Source organism: Dicentrarchus labrax, unplaced genomic scaffold (assembly GCF_905237075.1).
Source record: "Dicentrarchus labrax unplaced genomic scaffold, dlabrax2021, whole genome shotgun sequence".
In the NCBI taxonomy this organism is placed as follows: domain Eukaryota; kingdom Metazoa; phylum Chordata; class Actinopteri; family Moronidae; genus Dicentrarchus; species Dicentrarchus labrax.
In genome coordinates this window covers 9,745,067-9,763,280 of record NW_026136701.1, presented here as the reverse complement: position 1 = coordinate 9,763,280, position 18,214 = coordinate 9,745,067, and the positions used below count along the sequence as shown (strand labels likewise).

At 40.9% G+C, this 18,214-nt stretch overlaps 1 protein-coding gene and 1 long non-coding RNA gene across 3 annotated transcripts; one reads left to right on the top strand and one right to left on the bottom strand.

Annotated features, from left to right (window-relative positions):
• Positions 1 to 100: 100 nt before the first annotated feature.
• scinlb (scinderin like b) lies at positions 101 to 15,565 on the bottom strand. Of its 2 annotated transcripts, none has more exons than XM_051405848.1 (17): positions 15,406 to 15,565; positions 12,983 to 13,170; positions 11,385 to 11,539; positions 8,775 to 8,936; positions 8,133 to 8,282; positions 7,435 to 7,524; positions 6,815 to 6,947; positions 6,285 to 6,373; positions 5,946 to 6,161; positions 5,709 to 5,854; positions 5,458 to 5,548; positions 3,241 to 3,411; positions 2,974 to 3,148; positions 2,305 to 2,420; positions 2,135 to 2,212; positions 1,984 to 2,044; positions 101 to 916 (listed from the first exon to the last, which is right to left on the bottom strand). In XM_051405848.1, the coding sequence occupies exons 2-17, from the start codon at positions 13,161 to 13,163 to the stop codon at positions 756 to 758; spliced, it is 2,175 nt and encodes a 724-aa protein (XP_051261808.1). In that variant the 5' UTR covers positions 13,164 to 13,170; positions 15,406 to 15,565; the 3' UTR covers positions 101 to 755. The 2 variants fall into 2 exon arrangements, with proteins under 2 accessions (XP_051261808.1, XP_051261817.1); XM_051405857.1 differs by having other exon boundaries at positions 5,709 to 5,842.
• Positions 8,214 to 12,759, top strand: LOC127366767 (uncharacterized). Its single transcript, XR_007885392.1, has 3 exons — positions 8,214 to 8,327; positions 8,422 to 8,465; positions 11,894 to 12,759. It is a non-coding gene; the product is annotated as an uncharacterized LOC127366767 (long non-coding RNA).
• Positions 15,566 to 18,214: the final 2,649 nt, after the last annotated feature.

The window sequence follows — 18,214 nt, the reverse complement described above, 5'->3', positions numbered from 1 at the left end:
GTTTCTGTAGATTGGACTCAGATTATAAATGCTGCTGGTGCACATTCAGGATTAATTGGATTCCTTTACTCACTGAAAATGTGCAGATACAAAACACAGGTTTGAAACACTGGGAGTTTTATTTAAAAGCCATCCATGTGAGCATTTCAGGGTCAAGTAATAAAGAGTGACACACGTACATACCGCTGTACGCCTTTTTAAAATTCACAAGCACAGAATATGATAAAAAAAAAAGCAGCATGCAGCTTCTAGTAAGTGTACAACATTGTAGTACCAATCAACAACACATGTAGACAGAGCATAGTAATGGGATAAACTGTTCATTATGAAACAAAGACTGAAGACAGACAGAAAGGAACGCATGATGGTGTCTTCTGAACAGTGAAAGCTGTGAAAGAGAGGAACCGGCTGTCTAAAATGGCTTCCTTTCCTAATATCCTGTTTATATGAGGGGCTTAGATAAAGAGCGAAGGCGACAAGCTGTTGGATGCAACAGATCAATCAACCACTTCTATCAATTAAAGATAATGTTGCTACAGGAAGCCATGTGACTACCGATGTGAAGCGTTCCTGTTAACAAAGTCCGATGCACTGCACCGTGACCAAGGCATTGAGGCAGCCATTCAACCTGATAACAGTGATAACATTGGTTTTGGCACTTAGGGAATCGGAGTTAAGATAAAAGACAAAATGGCAACAGGAAGTGCTGGGCAGGTAAGGAGTCAGATTGGTAGAGAGAGCCTGGAGGTCTGTGTTCAGAAACGTGCTCGGATTCTGTCCAATGGGTCCGTCTCCCACATCTTGGGATCCCAAGCCTGGAACCAGCCGGTGAAAGTTGGAGGTTCTGCTCCCTGTTTGATGGTGGTGATGGGCAGTCCTCTGCGACCAGACGGGTCTGAGTCCACATACTCTTTTGCTGCACGACAGGAAGTAGACAGAGGAAGGGATGGATAGAAAGACAGACACACACAGGAGACAGGAAGTGAGAACATGTAGAAATCTAACAGAATAACTTTGCAGGACACAGACTTTGGATGGAAACATAAACATTTTTTGCCACTTGGTTGTAAATAGCCTTGTATGCTTATATGTTGAACACATGGAGTAGTGGCCACTTGGCAAATGCAAGTCTGATATTCACTTTCCCTTCAGATCTAACTCCTGAAGGAAATATCTATAACTCTTTAGCTGCTAAATGCTCCACTGTGTTCACCAGCTGGTCACCACTGTGTCTGATGTTTGGTGCTGGTCGGGTAGTGGTTCTTTGAAAGTGCTTTTATTTTGAAAACAGCTTTCAGCTGCAACTAAAATGGGGTTTATGAGAGTGAATCATAGTAAAGTTGTAATAAGCAATAGCCCAATAAACCTAAAGAGGCTAAAAAGCAACATATTATTTGGGTTGGTCACTGCAAGGGTTTTTTTGTTGATTGTTGATATAAAAATATTGATTAGTGCAGCTTTAGAAGAAGAAGAAGAAGAAGATATACTTTATTAATCCCCAAGGGGAATGATGCTGTAGCTGAATGTGCACCTAATGAGATGTAAATAGATTAATACTGCCCCATCATACATACAATCCTGCCATGTATATTCAGTAGGTGTGAAAAGCCCTCATTAGTGTGTCTGTGTTGGATGTACATGGTTAATACTGTGAGAGTTTCCAGATTAGTAAACATATAACAACATATTTGAATAAAAGTACTCTACTGTCCAGGTTTGACGGATCGACAGCCGCATTCACTACTACTCTGATAGTGTGATGTGTCATATTATAGTGCTAGTGCATTTAAATGGCGATCTTAAAGAAATAAACTGTATTTGTACTGTAAAGTGAAGTTGTGACTGATTGCTTTGGGATTCACATTAAACAGTTTATTGTCATTCTGCTGAGGATGTAGGACCCAACAACTATGACTCTATAGTGCTATCTGAAACAAGACAGTATGATCTTGGTGGTATATTGGTTTCTTTGTGTGGGGTTACCTATTTTGGGAGCTCCAGTCCTTTCCTCTGCATTAGCATCGTTACCGACCCAAAGGAAGATCTGCAGGGAAGAGAAAAACACTCACCCAGTTATGCAGAGTTTTAAGAGTATGTATCCATCTATCTCAACTGTGGAGGAAGCACATCTTACCTGGTCCCAGGTATCCAGGAGCATGACATCATCAGTGGCAAGGTCTGACTGAGTGAAGTCTCCTGGTACTTCTTCAACCTGAGAGACAGTGCAGGTCATTTTATATTACAATGTTAACATAACTGTGTTGATAATCCAAATATCACATCTGTAGCATTGACGGGACTTACGACAAGTCTGCCAATTTTGTTGGAGCAGCCGAACAGACGTGGGGGACTGACCACATTCTGCAGACTCTTAGAGGTCTGGTATTCCTTCTTGCCACCAAGAGCAGACCAGAAATCACCTGGGCAAGAAGAAAATACAACAGTCATCAGCTCCAGGTAGCTTGTCCCATATTTGGTGCTTTGTTTGTCTGAACAGGAAGTCAATCACATCCTCCACTGTGACTGATGCAGCTGCTCTTTGGCCCAGTCTGTAACAAGCTGCATCACGTTTCCAAGGTTAATTAAAGCCAGGCCAGAAATGCAGCAGTTATGTCTTATCAGGCCAATCAGTGTAATTAACTTGAACTGCATGGCAACATACAGCATGTAGTAATTAGATTGTGTAACTCATTTACATATAACTTTCAGCTTTAAATTACAGCTCAGCCATTAGGCTAATGAGTATAATGTTCACACAGAGTGAGGATGCACCCTTCCTCTCTAATTGCATAAATCAGACCAGTGTTGTCTACGATATCCCCTAAAATATCACCTTTGACAGATAAATAAAGGAATAAATACTGTATTATATGTATAAATGAGGGATAAGTAAGTAGTAACAACCATTATAACCTAATAATTTGTCCTCTCCCTTGTTATATTACATTAAATTGCCCCTCAGAGAACACCCACCTGGCTCCTTGCCCTCAGAAACCTGGCTGGCAGTGCCACCCAGGTAGCCTACCACATGTTTGGCAGCCTCCATCTCCTCATCACTGGCACCCACGCCCCGCCAGACAAACAGGGCGTTCGGGGATTTCAGCACAAACACGTCGTTGGTGTTCAGATTGGAAGCAGAGGCCTCAACCTGAGGAAACATGTAGACCGGTGAGAGGTAGAAATCAGTTTCCCACAAGGATTTGACAACAACTGAAGTTCATGTACTGGCAGACAGCTCACCTCCACGGCCCGGGTAGCGCGGGAAGAGCTCTGCCGGATGTGGAAGAGGCGAGTGCTGGCGGCCTGCGACTGTCCACCTTTGCGTGACGTTCCTCCGCTGTGGATGATCATAGGTTTGCCCTGGAACAGGCTCATCAGGTGTGCAGGTTCCTGGCCCTGAGTCACTCTCACCTATGTCATTAAAAAAACAGCATGAAGGTTGGTGACTATTCTAGTTTAGAGCATATCCAGTAATATCAAAAGTCTGTGCGTCTAATTAACAGTCAGCCTGTGTGAAGATTTAAAGGACCGTGCCAATATGTTTATAAGTTTTAGCTCTTTGACTATACATTTTGTATACTTTACATCTCTGATGAACAACAGTGAATGCTTTCTATGTTTTAGATTTTCAAATGTATTTTTCCTTTCTTTCCAGCAACCATTGATTCTATTAATTTCTGTTAAAGAGTTGTGTGATCAATCACATTGAAAAGGACATCTGCATGGACTTTGACTTAAATTAAGGCAGACTTGATGTTACCTGTTACACAACTCAGTCAAGTTTCAGAAACCAATGGATGACCAATGAATCAGAGTACATTTACACAGCAGAATAGATCATGAATAAACGTATCTAAGTGTACGTAATATGTAGTAAAGGGGCCTCCATACGGGTAGTTATGGTATTTTAAGGAAAGAAAAAAAGACATGTCTGATACTGTTTGATGTCATCATTATTGGTGAGGGTTTGTTTGGATGCCTGGATCACTCAGAGTATCAACAATTAACAACATATTAAATTAAACTCTACATATGTCAGCAGGACGCAAGGTAGCACTTGTTGGACAACTCAGTTACGACCACAAAGACGTTGTAAATCCTGAAATTATTATGTGGCATGTCAAATTATATCCAATTCAATTTTATTCGTACCAAATCACAAGAGAAGTTATGTTTGGACACTTTTCATATAGAGTAAATCTAGACCGTACTTATAATATTATTTAGGGACACTCAGTAATTCCCACAACAATTATGAATGGAAGTGCAGTAGTTTGAGTAGAGCGGTATCAAATTGAACATTACAGTGATACTGCCCTCTGCTGGTTGTCTGGGGTTGGTTGTTTTTTTATTTTAATCCTATGTAATAATGAGGTTTAATAGATCTGAGAAGCTTAAATAAAACAGCAGCAGCTTTCTACAGCGCTCCTCTTTCTCTTTGAGCTACTAAACTCATCATTTATAACAGTGGTTTCCAACGTTTACTTTAAGAGACCCCTTTTTCTATTATTGAGTAAACTGATGACCACTGACTAAGTCACATTTTTTCTGAATATTTCATATCCTATTCAATACATAACAACAACTGATAAACTGTCAAATCAACCCAAACAGTGAACACAGTAACTGCAGGAAGGAAATTTGTGTGCAAAGAGCAATTTTTTTTGAGTAGATTATATCCAACCTTAAATACAATTTCCTGTCTGAATTATGTTGTTTTTATTATTATTTATAACATCCATACTTGCTTAATAGGCTTCGATTTTGACAAATGCAGTGTTTTCTTTCCCTGACACTCCCAGCTCTTTGGTTGTTTTAACTGCGTACTTTTCTAACGCAGGGCGGGGCTGAGAGTCTCTGTGAATATAGCTTGTGTTCAGGTCTTCAAAGTTTAGATCATAAATGATAATTTAAACTTTCATTTAGTTTTTTGTTTTTATAGAAATTAATGAAATGCTGAGATATATATTTCTTACACCCCTTAATCTAGAAAGCTGTGTAACCCCCTTAAAGCTTTGGCAACACCAAGTTAGGAACCCCTGATTTATAGCACCTAAGAAAACAACTTTATGTACAAAGCTTTGTGAGCTAATTATTAAGAAGGTAAACATAATGATGATGTTAGCTGTAATAGTGAGAGTTGAAGCTGGTGTGCTGGTTCTGGTAAACTGTCTCGTCCTTTCTGCATGTTAGCTGTGCAGCAGAAACTTTAGCAATAGTTTGCAAACCCACAATATGGCTAATGTTAGTTACATTACTTGTGATGTATTGTTCACTTTATATCACGGTATTTGTCATTATATTGGATTTTTCCACCTTTAATGCTCTTGAGTCAAAAAAACAAGTCCAATGTTTGTTTTATCAAATACTGGGGATTACTGTGTGACTGTACAAGAATCTGAACTTGTTTTTATACAGGATGTAAAGATGAGTAGTGTGCCAGTGTCAAGCTCTGACCTGAACCGGGGCTCCTCCCATTGAGTCATCAAGCTTCACAGTGAGGAACGCTGAGGCTGCCAGCTCATCCTGTGTGCACTTCAGCCCCTGCCTGACACAGAAACACACACACAGTCTGTATGTCATTTGCTGGTGTGTATGTGGTCGTACACCGGCTGTGGTGGGGTAATGTTAGCACACACTCTGCACGTAACTCATACAGTATTACACTGTACATACATGTTTGAATGGCTATTTCTTTTTATACTCACCAGGTGTATATGATGTGTTGCTCGCGGCCACCCACTCTGTAGCTGTAGAGGATGAGGTAACAGTCTCCACCATAGAAGTGACCATAGGAGGAGGGATCCACAGGAACCTTCTCACCGTTGTCGACACGCCAAATCTGAAAGCCAGTCTACGATCTGTTTTGCTCAACTTTACCACAATGTTGTATCCATCTGGCTTTTACAAAGCATAACTCAAAACTTGAGTAGGCTTACTCTTACCTGGACCTTGCCTTTGCCATCATCCACCATGCCGTGGTGGGCTGCCATGGCCTTGTTAGAGTGCAGGCTTGAGGCATCAAAGGGCACTTGTTCCACTTTGGCTATGCGGCCAATGGCGTAGCCCTTGCTGGGGCCTGTAGTCTCGTCTTTGTCCCTCCAGTCGCTGAAGAACTGCTTGAAGAGAGTCGTCTCAGCTCCCGCAGGAAGAACTTGGATCTGCGGGTGAAACAGGTCAGGGAGGGATATTAGCCTTTGTTTAATTTTCTTTACCAATTTCCCAACAGAAGGGAAATTTGCACTAATCGCACTAATTATCTGGAAACAAGATGACAGTTTTACCTGTGTCTTATTGGAGTAGCCTTTGTCTTTGATGAACTGCTGACCTGCTGACATTGCTGCTTTACGCTCTGACATGTTTGCCTTGGGACCTGGGTGGAGTCAGATAAGACATGACATGATGAGAAGGCGATTTGTCTCTCCTTTATGCTACTTAGAGAGAGAACTTGTGTAATAAACTACCCAATGAATATGTATAAGTACAGAGGTTAGTGAAGGCAGGCATGTGGTCGGATTGGCAACAGGGCTCGTCCCATTGCGGATGTTTTATTGAATCTCATCACACCTCCAGACTGATCTCGACCAGAATTACTGTAAATTTGTCCGTTCTAGCTCAGCAGTACCAAAACCAAATTGTGTAAATGAATGCAATATCATCACATCCAGAATTTAAAAAAAACATTTGTGTGTGTTTGAACCGGCATGTTTATAATTTTATGCAGTACAAAGGTGAGGGTAGCGAAGAAAGCTTGTTGGGATTTTGTTTTAAATCATTTTCCGCTGTGTTATTAAGTCTGTGATGCGGTCAGCACCTTTCCAGACAAAGATGTTCTTGTCCACCCCATTGTCCAGGATGTAGCACTCCTCAGGAGACAACATGGCCTGTTTGAAGGGACTGGATGGAGCCACGGCAGACACCTTCATCGAACCAGATGCATCAGAGATCTACGAAGCAAAGCGACAGCATCAGCTACCAGCTCTGCTCGTAACATCCTCAAAAGATTTTCATTTGTTACAATATTCAAACTTGTTTTTCCCAAATTATATATACGTATATTTGGTAATTGTAGAAAGTGGTAGTGCAGACTTTATCATATGAGGTATATACATGGACTCGCAGTGTGGAATTTTCTTTAATCAATGCAGCCCTAAAACCTGGGAAATAGTCTAATTTTCATGTCATATTTAGTTATTAATAACTCAATGAACATCTGAAATATTTGGGCATTTTTGTAATTCATGTGGACTGAATCCAGGCTATAATACTTCAATACCACAAGATTGCAGCACTATTTTTTTTCATAATTAAGTAAAATTTCAATCTGTTAGTGAAATATCCCTTTGTAATCTGGGTTATGACATTTTATAATCCACCCAGAAATCTAGGTCACTTATATATAAATTAAGTTTAATTTTCAGTTTTATGACTCACCATGTAGAGGGCACCCTTCTTCCGGTTGGAGGTGTCCACCTTCTCATCATCGGGAGTACTGGGTGCAATGGCGGTCTTTGGCCCCAGAGCCTGTACAACCAGAGGAATCAATTGTTGTGCTTCTTGTTTTTTTGTCATAATTATCACCTGTGCTAACAGTTACAATATTGTTTTTCATATGCAGATAAACACACAACATATTGATAGTGATTTGTTTTTTAAACTGTGTTCTACAGCTTTTCTCAGATTAAAAAACATCTTGATTAATATAAAATATATTCTGTAAACCGACCCCCTCCCACTCTCCCTCATTAGGCCTCTCTCAAGTTTACCCTCCTCTCTAGTTGTAAAGAGAGTTGTCGTGTTTATAATGCCGCCTTGGCACAGAGTTGGCACATTAACAGCACATTACAAAGGACAGCATTGTGTCCACTCGTTCCCACGATGACTAACTCACCAGCCGTGAAATGCATCAATAACATATACAGCTTCTGCTCACAAGTGGTCACCTTTGAGGTGCAAACTTCAGTGTGTGGGTGAGACAGGGAAGGAAATGAGCTCAGGAATGTGTGTGTGTGTGTGTGTGTGTGTGTGTGTGTGTGTGTGTGTGTGTGTGTGTGGGTGGGTGGGTGGGTGTGTGTGTGTGTGTGTGTGGGTGGGTGGGTGGGTGTGTGTGCATGTGCGCGCGTGTGTGTCACCTCTATGACTGCTGCCGGCTCATCCCCCTCCTCCACTATGTGCAGTTTTGCTCTGCCGTTTCTCTCATTATCTCTGATGCCAATGGCGACCTCAGAGGCCTTCAGCCTCTCAAAGCGGTTACACTCGCTGCCACACCACTGATAGACATCCTGCATGAGATGGAAAGACAAGAATTGGATATCAAAGTTATTATGGTATTATAATTAATACTTAAGAGTTCAGTCCTGTTTGATTTGATGACAACTGTGGTTACTGGTGGTAACCGTTTCTGAATATTTGTGTTTACAGTGCAGCCAAACTACTGAACTACTACCAGCTGACTACAAAGAGAGGTAATTACATGATATAAATACATTTAATGGCTATTGCTGTTGACAATAATTAGTATTTGGGGTGGGGTTTGATTCACTACATGTCACATTCACCCATTCACACACATACACTAATGGCTGCCATGACAGGTGCCAGCTGCTCACCAGAAACAGAAACTGTTTAATGTGTTAACTCAGTAAACAAATCTATTACAGTGCAGATAAATGAGAGTATAGTAGGTGAGCTATATGAGTATATGGATATGACATCAAGCTACATAAACCCACACATGCACCCACAGATAATAAAACAGATCAAATCCAGCTCACCTTGCCCAAGTCAACAATGAAGCAGTCTCCCTTGTTGAAGCTGCTCCAGGACATGTCTACCTCTGTTGCTCTGATGGCCCTCCGACCCTTGATGTGCAGCAGGCGCTTCACGTTCATATCATTGGTCACCACATGCTGAAAACCTGAGGCCACGCCCCCTTTCTGTGACAAAATAATAATAATTAAAGTGAGGTAATATTCAGAGAAAACATTCCTAAAATCTCAGCTCCATTTGAAATGTGTACATGAGCACAGTAAAGGGAAAAGAAAGTCACAAATTGTACATCATGTGCACAGTTTTGGTTTACAACCACTATATGTAGGTCACAGTGAGAGGTCTGAGGGAGGATGTGAGGACTCAGATGATTTCATGAGACACAGAGCTCAACATTTGCTGCACAGTGAGGGTGAAATGATTTTTACACAACAAAAAAACCTCGAAGGACAAAAAGCTGTAAACTGTGCTGCCAAATATTGAGTTTAACATGTACTATAAATCACAGCAAAGCCAATAAACCTTGTCAAATGGGGAAAAATGAAACCAACATGATGCCTGCTTCTGGAAACGGGATCATGTCTGTTCTGTGAAACAGTGGTGTACCTGTGAGGCAGGACTGTCTCGTAACGTGCCGTCCTTGGTGAAGCCATTAAACAAAACAGGTATTTACTAGACATGCAAATAAAATGCTGCAAATGAGCAACAGACACACTTTCTGCTGGAGAACAAACAATGTGGCTGCTATGATAGATGATGTTTCATGAGTTATTCAACATGTAGAAACTCAAGCTGTGATCAACCTCAGTCACGTCATGTGAGCAAAAACAAAGAGGGACTTCCTTGTTCTTAAAATGTCTATTGAGGGCTTAGCGTTTACCCACAAAGGCACAGGGTCTTGTTAGAATCTGGAGGAGTGGCTAGGCCTCAAAATGGAAACCACATTCATTTCGTTCATCTTTGTGATTCTCAAGAGAGAGCCAGTCAAATTTTCCATGGCAACAATGCAGGCTCTGTTTATTCTAATGGAAGGATTGTGTCCTTACAGCGGAGTTACCAAAACTATGAAGAGATAATGAGGTTTAGTTCGGCCTCTTGCTCCTTTTCTGTAGAACACTGCAAGTGTGTGTGTGAACTGTTTCTGCACATGTGCAGAACAAAGTTTCCATCCTCCAACTTTGCAAAAGTAGTAAACAAGACTAATTACATCCAACTAAAGCCAGAAGGGGGTTTGGATGGTTTTCCTGGCAATGAGAAACAGATGCCTGGTAAAAACGTTGCCTTGCCTGAGTCTTTCAAAATGCCCTCTTTTGAACAGGGTGGTTTCCTCGGTTACAGTCAGTCAGACACACCCTAGGATGTGTTGTGGGGAATGTTGTGTCTCCTCTGAACTTCAGACTCATTAGCTCAACTGCATGGCAAAGTTCATGGGATGCAGACAATCATTAAACCCTGTAGATATATTTTGGTCAAAGAGAGTTCTGAGACTGTTGCACCATTTTTATGTTTTGTGTCATCATAACTTTCAGTGTTTATGCTGTGAGATATGTACTGTAAGTGCAACCTCTTCCTATATATTTTATAGTGTATATTTAGACCACAGACAGAAAACACAGTACAAACACATTGCTTTAAAGTTAACTTATTCATGCAGTCATTAATCTAGAGCAACAGTCCCCAGCCCTTTTAAACATTAATACACAGACATGTCTACTCATGACCACTCAACTGTGTGCTGTTCATTTGGAAAGAGATTTCCTCTCTCAAATTGATCTAAAGAGGTAAAACTGTGCAATGTTAGTTCTGTGAAGTTCTGCGAGCCTGTACTTACAGCAGGGCTGCGAGCTGAATGCTAAATTCAACACACCCACAATGACAATGCTAACATGCTGGTGTTTAGTGCATACAATGTTCACCATCTTAATCTGGTGCGTTGGTGTGCTAATAAAAGTTACCAAAGTTTATCCTGAAGGGGAAATTAAATCAGGTGGTGACAATGACACTCCACTTATACCTGGTATCAAAATAAGATCTGTGTTTGCCTTTGCGTTTACCCCTGTTATTTTTAATGTGCTCTCATTTGCCTGTCAAACCAGAGCACATTAAAAAGATCAGATCTCTGTCCACCAGAGCAAAACCTGCGCACAAGTAATTTGACAAATTTTAAATTATTTGTAAATTAAATTAATGAAACTCGTAAATTTGGCAAATGTAATACATTTAGTTATTACTTTCAGTTTGTCATGGTGTGTTGCAGTAGGTAGGCTACTCTACACATTTTCTGCTGTACGTCATTCATTTCCCACCTGTATTGCTTTCATTTTTCATGCAGTTCTGTTGAATAACACATCTTTTGGCACTTTTATCGCACAGAATAGATGTATCAATAATTAGAGGCGTGTCTCTTTCAGCCTTCTCACTGGGTCGCTCTCTATATTTGAACTGCAAAAATTTGCTTCTTATTTACTACCCATGAGATCATCTTGCAACCTCTTAGATTCATATCGCAACCCCTGGCCGGGGGCCCGACCCCCGGGCTGGGAACCATTGGTCTAGAGTATTTTCATTCAGGTAGTGACACCACCTGTTTGAAGTTATTCTACAGTGAAGTTCACCTGGTACTTGATTCCCGACTTGAAGTAACCAAGTAGGGTGTTGGATTCGCAATTCTGCACCTCCCTGTACTGCACCGGCCCACCACCCAGGAAGTCATCCAGCTGTGTGGCAAAGATGGCCGCCGCCCCACTCTCATCCTGGGAACACTCGTCCCCTGCAGGAAACAGACACACAGAGTCAAACTGTCTTTTTTCACAGTTATTTTCATAATTACATCACATCAATGCACAAGGATCTGGTTTCTCACAAAAGCTCAAAGTTATTTTACATTAGCAGAGCAAACTGCAGCTCTTTAGTTTCAGCAGGGACCTTATGGGACCTCTGAGTCAGGACTGGAGGCTTTGAATCACATAAACCACATCTGCAGCAGAGGCGTTTTTGTATCCTGCCATTACCGTCAGATGGCACAAAACATGGATAAAACTATTCTATAATTCTGCATGACTAACATCGATCCCAGACAGAGGGATTAATTATATTCTCATGTTATTTCTTCTTCAACTCACAGATGGTTGCAATGGCAGCAGAGAACTAAAGGAACTGTGTCTGTGTGCTGGCACTGGAGGAGAACTGGCATGGAGAACTACAAACATGCAGGGACTGGTGCCTGTCTCTTGTGGCCTGCAGGGGTAATCCAGATGTGAATCATGCAGTGGTTTCTTTTTTGTTATGTAACTGAAAATTTACAGTGCCTGAGAAGACTTTCCCTTCAATTTTGGAGTAGCTAAAGTTGTATGTCATCGTTCGCTCTGTACTGGCCTGAAGTGAGCCTACAATGAGAGCAGAGAGAGAACTGTGTGGTGGAGAGGAATTTCACAACCTGGTCTCACTTTTAGAGAAGAAATATTCAGCGACTCATACGGCAGAGGATGTTTCAGCACTGAGATCAGATACCTAATTTGATCTATACTCCCTTGAAAAACACAGCTAGAGTGAAAATAAAGTTTTAACTGCTTTTGTTAGACAGAATACAAATAGAGTTTTAGTGCCTTTGTTTGGGTGTTTGTATCAGTGGAAGTATCACAATGCATGGATGTTTAACATTGTATCATGTATGTGCATGCATGATATGTATATAGGCTTTGGGGGAACTGACTTTGGTTTGTAACTGACTACAATAAGGAACAACTGTATGTTTTCACACTTTAAGATCCAATACTTTATTGCCATTTAAACAATAGGAATTTTCTTTGGTGAGCTCATATAATACAAAGCAGAAACCTCAGGACATCACATAACCACAAAGAGACAAGTGGTGAAACCGTTAAATGGCAATTGTTAAACAATAAAACCTTGCATAAAATAACAAACATGGACAAAAACAAGGAATAGCATTTAGGGAACATGCTGCAATAAAATGGTTTCGGCTATCAAGTGTGCTGTTGGTTATTTCTCACAAATGCAATGCGAGACTGTTCCTGTTTTGAAAACAGCCTGATAACAGACTTCATAAAGCAAGATAAACAGGAAGACTTAAATTAGCATCATGTAGTTGAGAAATATCGTTCTGAAATAGTTTCAATTTGAAGTAGCTAACAAACTGGATTATTAACATGTTACCCCATACAGAGGTGCACAATATGAGTCCATGTCTTACCCAGCCACATGTGTATGTTGTATGAGGGGGCTGAGGTGGTGAACAGCAGCAGGTAGGCATCCCCAGTGTAGAAGCTGCCATGCAGGGCCTTAGGAACCGGCTTCAGGTCCATGTTCTCGATACGCCACACCTGTAGCCCCGGCTGCTTTCCTGCACCCACAAACTCCTTATGGGAAACCATGATGGCTCTGAGCGAAAGACAGAGATGAGAGACAATGAGATGAAGAAAGAAAGGAAGGTGGAGAAAGACGGAGATGTGATTTCAATATTTTTGCCTTGCAAAACATGGAATCTTGTAAATCCCAACCCACACAGCAAACACTAAACCAACATACTGTGAGGAAGTTGTGTTTTTGCATCAGCCTCATCATGTGTTTCCTAATGCTATTGTACAGTTGTGGGTTTCAGCTGAGAGACTAACCAACAGTGGATATAAATACATGTGTAATCTTAACAAGAGGCCTCTTTACCATATTAGGCCTTTCAGTGTATAGACCTAACCAGACCAACTAGTTTTTCAACCTGTAGTCTCCTATTGCTGCTGCTGTCACATCTGAAAATTACCTTTGATGCATTAATTGTTGGATGATTTTCTTACATTAATTGTATCTGACAATTACTGTTTGTCACTCAAGTTTTCACATGATGGTCTTTCATGGGCAGGGACATTTCTCCTACTTAATGAACCAGTGTCATAAACAATGCTAGAGATACATGGTTCCAGGTTGCTTTGAACCTTGTTCACGTCAAAGTCCAGAATATATGGTCACACATGTCACAGAGAATAAGCTTTTCATAACATCTTTATTTCTGAAAATAAAGCTTATAAAACCAATAAATTGTCTGAAATAAATTGTGTTTTTAACTAAAACCAGACTAATGCAAGAACTTTGAACCATTATCAGTGGATATATAATCAGTAAATAATAAGCCAACAGAGAGATAACCACTGTACACACAGTGAGACGTGCATGACCTAGTTTTTTAACTCACATATTTGATGTTTTAATAGCTGATAGGTAGTGAAAGCAAAACTTAATGTTATTCTATTACAACTGCCTCAATAAATTAATTTATGAACTAAGTGAGCTGCAGTTACACTCTTCAGTATCTCTGAACCTGGAGTTCAGAGATAAAGGAAGTTAGAATAAATAAATAAAAAAAACTTCACAGTAAGAGTGAGCCTTTGCACCACTGAAGTTGGCAGATTATGGAGATTTACGGTTGCCCCCGATTACATAAGAACCAGATTACAAGTCGGTGTGGCAGCAGGATTATTGCTGCAGCAAGGCTGACGTCAACTTTAATGGCCCAGGATATGGCAATGTCCACTTTCTCACTTGTGTTACAGCTTACACTCACACACAGTGCAGGCTGTGGATCATGGCCTGCACTGTAACATCTGCTCATGGTGCACGGTGTATCATTTACAGTAAGATAATAAAAGATTACACTGTACTGTTTGATTAAAAACAATGAGAGCCATACCAACCACACACAAAGCAAACAATCGCACATCATCACCACCACCTGAAGTCATATTATTATTACTGTGTGTTAGCTGAGTGGCATGCAGCTCAGATTACAGCGCAGAGAGAGAGAAAAAACCACCAATGGACTTCCTGTAACTGGCTGATCAATAAATGCTGCATCATGGACAGTTTTCAGATCGCTTAAGAATTATGGGCTTACTAACACTGGTGTGACACAATACTGCAGGTCTGCAGGGATAAATGCAGAGAGGTCTGCTGGGAAGAGCATCTCTAATGAGTGACTTCATCTAATCTGCTGCCTCCACCAGCTTCTGCTGACTGGTCAGACTAGAGGCTGATGGGATGTTTCTCTTATTTATTTAATCGGGAAGTGCATGTAGAAAATAAAGCCATGAAGCCTTCATGTCGATTTAATATTATGAATCCTAATATTTACACAACTCCATCTCTCTCTTTTTTTTCTCTTTTTTTTTTTTAGTATTACATAACATCCAAGCTACTACTTCCTGCACTTCTATCGCAGGTTTTTGCGTTTCATTTCATTCACAAGATAACAACAGACATCAACAGAGTATCTCCTCCATAATAAACAATGCAATTACAGCCTGTGTTACCATAATAAATCGAAACCTCTCCGTTCCCTGTTTTCGGTTCTTTTCACTGGCTGCTGTGACTCATGGCAGAGAAATGAACGGAGACTTTTTCCACATCTGGAAATCAAATCGCCTCAGACTTTACAATCGTGGGCTCAACTGTCCCCATACGAGCACACAAACACAAAAACACAGCGATCATTAAATCTGTTAACGAGAAACCATCTGCGCAACCTTCATCTGAGCAATCCTGCACGGTTTAAAAGAAAGAGATTTATCAAAGTCCGAAAAGTGGCAAAAAGGGTGCATGCATGTGGACTGGAAGAAGTAAACTCACAGTTTGCAAGATGAATCACACAGGAGAGAGGAACAGAAGCGCTGATGTAGGCTGTAGATGGGGGAGTGAGCTGCGAGGGGAGCGTCTTTATGTTTTAATGTGTAGTAGAAGAGGAGGAGGAAGAGGAGGGAGTGTTCAGGCTATTCATGGGTCTGGCTGCAGAAGGGAGTAAGTACTGATTGGTCGACAGTAGCAGCAAAGATAAAGATGCTTCTGACTGTAAGAGGATTTCCTCAAAGATGAGTCTGAACGGTGTTTGGGCTCATTCAGGAACACACTTGGTTTCTAAAAGAGTTTCCTTTCAGTGTTGTGCGACTCCTTCTTATTCGTTCAGGGGCAAAGTTCATGCAGCCCATAATGTCTTCTTGAAGCAGCAGTTGAATCATGAGTGTGTTTGCTTGTCATTTGCTGCAAGGAATCGTGTGACTGAAAGTAATAACAGCAAGGAAGAGGTGCCTCCCTTTAATTTCCTGGAAAAGAGAGCCAACAGGATTTGAAAAAAAATCTCGGAAAAGGTGGCACAAGAGAGCTGATTAGATTAGCCGAGATGTTTGATTTCTAAACCTTCTCCAGCTTCAAAAACCTCCCCTGCAGACAGTAGACACCTCAAATCCCACTAAAAAGGATGCAAAATATTGACTTCAATGACTACTGTCTCATTACACACACACCAAACACATCATTTACTACAGCTCTGCCCTTTGCTACCACTTTATACACAACCTGCAACGCTGCAAATCCCAGTTCAAACCTTAAGGCAAGCCCACACAGGTCCCACTCAGCCTCTACCTACTGTACCGTACTGTTTCTCTCTCTGCAGACAGTGTGTTTATTTACATGTGGACAGGTTCTTCTCCCGGGGGGCGATGAGCGACATGGCTGTTTATACATAAATGTTAGACACGTAAAAGATGACAATGTGTGTACAACCTGCAGAGGCAAAACCCAGGCAGGAGCTTCAACATGAAGCCACTGCTTAAGGCTACAGGTGGTCATTAAATGTAAGAGGCCCTCCTGGTTTTGCTGTCGGTGGATTTTCTAAATACATAGGGTGTGTTATGTTTACAACTTCTCATTATGCTTCCCTTGAATTCAGAATGCTTTCTTGAGAATTCGGCCCATTGAGAATGAGTAGCTCTTCCTGTGTGCCTGACTCTAACATCTCCAGCTGCCCACTTCTGCTTAAATCTGATTCTAATCTGCATGAAGGTGCAGTACATGGGAAAAGAACAATTTGAGGATTCTCATTAAAGCTTCTGTACATTTTGCAGTTTAAAGGGAAGTGGGTTGGGATGATAAACCTTTCTGACTCATTGCATCATGACCATTTTTGCGAAACAGCTGTGAAACCTTCCTAAAGTTATAATTGACCTGAATGAGGAGTCTGTTTGTCCATAATAACAGCACAACACACTGGAGCAGCTTATAGACATGAGCATGAAAGTCCCACTGTTTGTAATTGATTAGATAGAGATGACTCCCAACAGCTGGTCAGTAAGTGAATCCACATCACAACCACAAACATGTGACATTTGCCTGTTTGTGTTGATGTTGATGTGTGTGCGTGCCGCAGTAACCCAAATAGTCAAATAAAATTTGACTGAGCCATCTGAATGGTTCATTGTTGACTCGTCAGAATTGGCAGTTCACTTTCCTCCTTTCATTTTTGCTTGTGATTACTTTTATTTTTTATAAAAACAGACATATTATGTTCACCATGAACTCAGCTGTTTATCTGTGGACAGCGGGACAACACTGGTGCCAGACTGGGGGTCGGGTGAGTCATCAAACAGGATGTGGCATGTAGGCCGAATAGCCGGAGCCCCATTGTCCCACACACTGACAGCTGACTGATGCACATCCTCAGTGACAATACAGACAACCCAAAATGGATTAGATGCTTAAAATCAGAGGCTACACCGTGAGAAGTGACTCTAGAAGCAGAAACGTTCAACCACTCTTCCAGTGAATTATCAGGATGTCAAGTAAAACTTAAATGAGCAAACAACACGTGTCCCTCTGTCACATCTCAGTGTTTGTATGCTTATAACAAACTTAAAGGAGTGGTTCAACATCTTTGGAGATACATTAACTTCGTCCCAACAGTTAGATGAGAAGATTGATTCCAGTTTCTGATCCACGAGTTGCTGGAGCAGCTTATAGGTTAGCATAAAGACTGGACACAGGGGGAAACAGCTCGCCTGTCCAAACCTCATGTGATGGAAAGTCTCCAGGACGTTACTGCACTCAGCTGTGAAATCCCAGTAAAAACATTTTTGATTAAACAAATTAAATATGTTAATGAGTGAGCTTTGGAGGTGCAGGTAGGTGGATTTTGTTACTTTTAGATCTAGCCAGACTGTTTCCCCCTGCTTACAGTATTTGTGCTAAACTCAGCTAAACTAGTAACTGTAATATTATTACTGAAATGTATTAGTAATTAGTTACACTACTAGTTACTGGTTAAAATAATATTGTTACTGCCCAACACTGCTCCTCATCGCATCCAGATCTTCAGCAAGCCCTTCAAATATGATGATGTCAGGATGGGGTCTAATCGCCGAAGACTTCAAAGACTCATCTTTATCGTCAATTAAATATATTTGTTCATTTAAAATAAAGATTATAGTATTTATATTTTATTTTATTCTAAATATTTTCTCTGTGTGTAGCATGAAGGGGCTACAAGTACTACCCTGTGTTGTAAATGACTATGGTTGGGGCAGAAAAATGAGTTATTAGCTTTCTGTTAGACTTAGATTACTGACTGACTGACTGACTTACTTCTTACTTTTTTGGAAACTCAAAT